At 50.6% G+C, this 5250-nt stretch overlaps 1 protein-coding gene across 1 annotated transcript in view; it reads left to right on the plus strand.

Moving 5' to 3' along the window:
• The window catches only part of LOC139265942 (protein fem-1 homolog C-like), an 18828-nt gene continuing 13578 nt past the window's right edge, over positions 1–5250 (plus strand). Inside the window, exon 1 of the mRNA XM_070883562.1 lies at positions 1–961. Within this exon, the coding sequence (XP_070739663.1) occupies positions 418–961 (544 nt within the window). The 5' untranslated portion in view covers positions 1–417. The remainder of the gene's footprint in view (positions 962–5250) is intronic.

The following is a 5250-nucleotide window of genomic DNA, read 5'->3' on the forward strand; positions in this document are numbered from 1 at the left end:
GTTCGCTTTCCAAACCACACTTTCCGCGGCGTCATCCATTATTGGCTGCGCCGCTTTTCAATTGAAGAAAAGTTCAACGTCCGCTAATAAAGTTAGGCTGACGGCTCTTTGCATTTGCCCCTCCGTTATGAGCTGACTTTAAAAAAAATCCGTGTCGGTGTTAGCTATTAAGAGAGGAAGTGGAAAGAAACGAACGTCAACCAGTCGAACGCCATTCGCTTACTTGACGGTAATTTATTTTAAAAAAAATTAACGATAAGCAGGAGAGGAAAAACAGCGACAAACAAAATAAAATAAGCCCGAGGTAACAGGCAAGGAGAGAGGAGAGGGACGCGAGCCGAGCCCCGGGGGAGGGGGACTCTGAGCACCAGGGGGTCGGGGGAGAGCGCGCGGGCGCGGCCTCGGCTCGGGCTCAGCATGGACTTTAAGACGGCGATGTTCAACGCGGCCCGCGACGGCAAGCTACGGCTACTGCAGAAGCTGCTGACCGCCAAAAGTCCGGGCGAAGTGTCGGTGTTGGCGGCCGAGAAGACCAACGGCGCCACGGCGCTTCTGATGGCGGCCCGTTACGGTCACTTGGACGTGGTGGTTTACTTGCTGGAGCAGTGCGGCGCCGACGTGGAGCTCGGCGGGTCGGTCAACTTCGACGGCGAGACGATCGAAGGGGCGCCGCCGCTGTGGGCAGCCTCGGCCGCGGGCCACCTGACGGTGGTGAGGTCGCTGCTGGAACACGGCGCTTCAGTCAACAACACCACCCTGACCAACTCGACCCCGCTGAGGGCCGCCTGCTTCGACGGCCACCTGGACATCGTCAGGTACCTGATCGAGCACCGCGCCGATATGGAGGTGGCCAACAGGCACGGCCACACGTGTCTCATGATCTCCTGCTACAAGGGCCACCGGGAGATCGCCAAGTACCTGCTGGAGAAAGGAGCTGATGTCAACAGGAAGAGCGTCAAAGGTAACACGGCGAGAGCGAAATTCGGCTCGTCCTCTCTCCCGTCGCCCCCTCACCCTCGGACCGCCGTCGCCCCCTCACCCTCGGACCGCCCTCGCCCCCTCACCCTCGGACCGCCCTCGCCCCCTTCCCCTTTCTCTTGACCCCTCACCCCAATGTGGGGCTCTTGCCTCAGTCAGTGGAAAAACTATCAGGATTTTTTAATAAACTTTATATTTTGAGTCTTAATTTTAATTTTGAGTCATGATTCTCGTCTTGCAGTCATGAAACAGTTTAGAAATGTAAATGTCTGTCTATTTGAAGGACGAGTTTAAAAAAAAATTAACTGGAATGAGGATGCTGTTATTTGAATACCATGTTTTCATTAGGTTTAAGCACACATTTTTAGACTCCTTTGTGTTGATTTGGTGGTGGGGGGGAGAAACGTGTCTTAAATTCAGATTTCTTCCCATTTTGATCTTATTTACCAAATTTGTGATTTTTCATAGTTTAGCTTGACTTTTGAGGTAGAATTTACACAATTAACACTGCTTTGCACAATGATGTATTGTCTTGTGTTTATAGTCAATACACTGACCTATTTTACATGGGGCCTGTTCCATTTTGAAGGGAACTTTTCAATATGCTGGAAATTAAATAATGTATGTAATGCATATAAAATGTTAATTAATTGCGTTACTCACGCAACAGTTGTATCAAAATACTCTTGTCAACACAATGTCTACTTGAGATGCATTGATATGTTCAGTGCAAATTCAGACTTTCCTACATTAAGTGTTTCATGTTACCTGACTTGCTTAGGGATACTGGTGTGGCCAACTAGTAGCAGTTTCCTTTAATGTTGCTGCAAAATGACTCCGTACTCTTATAGATGATTTATTTATATTGAAATCTACCACACATAATTTAGAGAGCCAGATTGAGTTTTCCTTAAAGCAAGTCAATGTAAAATGCTTTTATGGCAGAGGGAGGATGTCTGCAGATGTAGTTTCCTTCACGCAGTGCAGTCATAAGTGGCGGAAGTGTACTTGTGCATATTGTGTCTCTACAAATTATCACAATCCATGAGTTCTAAAGTAAGCCATACTTTTCAGGTTGAGTTTTTATAGTTGCTTTGGGATGTGTGCTCAGTCACAGAATATGATTCTCTGTAGAAGGGGCATTGATTTCTTCCTCCTTCCCTTCTCTTTTCCTCCCCCCCCCCCCCCCCATTGTAGCATAACTTCATAATGCAGTGCTTCAAGAGAATTTGAGTTCCCCTCAACTCAAGTAGTCAGCCATTTAAGGGTTAACTTTTATGAAACCAGGGACTCTTTTCCAGAAGTACACTGCATATATTTCATATCATTCATTTCTTATCCTCTTGTGAAAGTTGAATATAGGGCTCACTGATAACCCATTGACGGGGCCAATGACTCAACAGTGACTGTACATAGGTCAAATTCCACATTATTAACATGGGGTTCTGGGATTGTTGCATATGTTTGGGGATTGAATTGCATTACTCTCAGAAAACTATAAATTATGATTCAATTTACTTGCTATAAAAACGACCACAGGGTGCTAAGGTGTCCATTTTGACTTGTCTGCAGCATTTGACATGGTTGACCACTCTCCTTCTCCAATGCCTCTCCGTCATCCAGCTAGGTGGGACTGCACTTGCCTGGTTGCATTCTTGTCTATCTATTCGTAGCCAGATAATCAATTGCAACCGCTTCTCTTCCCGCCCCACATCATTACCTCTAGTGTCCCCCAAGGATCTAGCCTTGCTCCCCTCCTATTTCTCATCTACACATTGTCCCTTGGTGACATTATCTGGAAACAGTGTCAGTTTCCACATGTGTGCTGATGACACCCAGTTCTATGGGCTCAATTTTCCCAGAGCCCGTTTTCTGGCGTGTTGCCAGAGTTGCGCCACTTAATTAGGTAAATAAATGCACCAGAAAAAAATCTCTGAAGTTTCCCCGATGTTTGGGCTGTAACCTGCAGCCGCGCAGCGTGGTCAATCGCCTCGGGGGGTGGAGCCTGTGGTCTGCGCTGGAAAAAGGAGCCGGGCCTTCTGCGCATGCGCGGGGGGATAAGTTAGGCCAGAAAAAGCAGTCTACTCAACAAAAAAAACACGGCTCTAATACCGGGGAAAATTGAGGCCATATCTCTACCACTTTGCTCGTCCCCTCCACAGTCTATAAATTGACTGCTTGTCTAACATCCAGTTCTGGATGAGCAGAAATTTTTTCCAATTGAATATTGGGAAGACCAAAGCCATTGTTTTTGGTCCTAGCCCCACACTCCGTTCCCTAGCCACTGACTCCATCCCTCTCTCCAATTTCTGTCTGAGGCTGAACCAGACTGTTCGCAACCTTGGTATCATATTTGACCTTGAAATTAGCTTTCGATCATAAATCTGCAACATTAATAAGACTGCCTATTTCCACCTCAGTAATATCACCTGTCTTTGTCCTTGCCTCAGCTCATCTGCTGCTGAAGCCCTCATCCATGCCTTTGTTCCCTCTAGACTTGACTATTCCAATGCACACCTGGCTGGCCTCCCACATTCTACCCTGCATAAACTAGAGGTGACCCAAAACTCGGCTGCCCGTGCCCTAACAGGCACCAAATCCTGCTCAACCATCACTCCTGTGCTCGCTGAGCTACATTGGCTTCTGGTTCAGCAATGCCTCGATTTCAAAATTCACATCGTTATTTTCAAATCCCTCGCTCCTCCATTTCTCTGTAATCTCCTCTAGCCCCAAACTCCTTGAAATGTCTGCGCTCCTTTAACTCTGCCCTCTTGAACATCCCTGATTATAATCGATCAACCATTGGTGGCCGTGCCTTCTGTTGCTTAGGCCCCCTCTGGAACTCCCTACCAAACCTCTTCGCCGCTCTACCTTTCTTTCCTCCTTCAAAGATGCTCCTTAAAACATACCTCTGATCAAGGTTTTGGACATCTGCGCATTTCTACTTGTGTGGCTCGGTGTCAATTTTATTTATAATATTCCTGTAAAGCACCTTGGGATGCTTCACTACATTAAAGGAGCTATATAAATGTAAGTTTTTGTTGTGTGCACTGAGCCATACAAAGCAGGATGGCCCCAGGTCTGTCAATGCTCAAGTAGCAGTAGTATTTTAATTGACATATGCAACTTGTTTAGGGAAAGGGAGACTCAGCATGGGTTCCTACTCACGAAACAGTTTTTGTGTGCGTGTGTACTAAAGATATTGATTGCTCCCTTCCTCCTCCAAGCCCCCCAGCAAACAACCACCTATTATATTAAAGACATGGTTAACTAATTGAGACTGGAGTGCACTTGCCTGTGTAACTGCACTGTAGCACATATTTTCTTCCCTCTCTTTTCCCCCCTCCCCCTCCCCTTCTCCCCTCCCCCTCCCCTTCTCCCTTCTCCCTCTTCTCTCCCTTCTCTCTCTTCTCTTCCCCCCCCTCCCTCTTCTCTTCCCCCCCCCTCCCTCTTCTCTTCCCCCCCCCCTCCCTCTTCTCTTCCCCCCCCCCCCTCCCTCTTCTCTTCCCCCCCCCCTCCCTCTTCTCTTCCCCCCCCCCTCCCTCTTCTCTTCCCCCCCCCCCCCCTCCCTCTTCTCTTCCCCCCCCCCTCCCTCTTCTCTTCCCCCCCCCCCTCCCTCTTCTCTTCCCCCCCCCCTCCCTCTTCTCTTCCCCCCCCCCTCCCTCTTCTCTTCCCCCCCCCCCCTCCCTCTTCTCTTCCCCCCCCCCTCCCTCTTCTCTTCCCCCCCCCCCTCCCTCTTCTCTTCCCCCCCCCCTCCCTCTTCTCTTCCCCCCCCCTCCCTCTTCTCTTCCCCCCCCCTCCCTCTTCTCTTCCCCCCCCCCTCCCTCTTCTCTTCCCCCCCCTCCCTCTTCTCTTCCCCCCCCCCCTCCCTCTTCTCTTCCCCCCCCCCCTCCCTCTTCTCTTCCCCCCCCCCCTCCCTCTTCTCTTCCCCCCCCCCCTCCCTCTTCTCTTCCCCCCCCCCCTCCCTCTTCTCTTCCCCCCCCCTCCCTCTTCTCTTCCCCCCCCCTCCCTCTTCTCTTCCCCCCCCCTCCCTCTTCTCTTCCCCCCCCCTCCCTCTTCTCTTCCCCCCCCTCCCTCTTCTCTTCCCCCCCCCTCCCTCTTCTCTTCCCCCCCCCTCCCTCTTCTCTTCCCCCCCCTCCCTCTTCTCTTCCCCCCCCCTCCCTCTTCTCTTCCCCCCCCTCCCTCTTCTCTTCCCCCCCCCTCCCTCTTCTCTTCCCCCCCTCCCTCTTCTCTTCCCCCCCTCCCTCTTCTCTTCCCCCCCCCTCTTCTCTT

Source organism: Pristiophorus japonicus, chromosome 1 (assembly GCF_044704955.1).
Source record: "Pristiophorus japonicus isolate sPriJap1 chromosome 1, sPriJap1.hap1, whole genome shotgun sequence".
NCBI classification, from domain to species: domain Eukaryota; kingdom Metazoa; phylum Chordata; class Chondrichthyes; family Pristiophoridae; genus Pristiophorus; species Pristiophorus japonicus.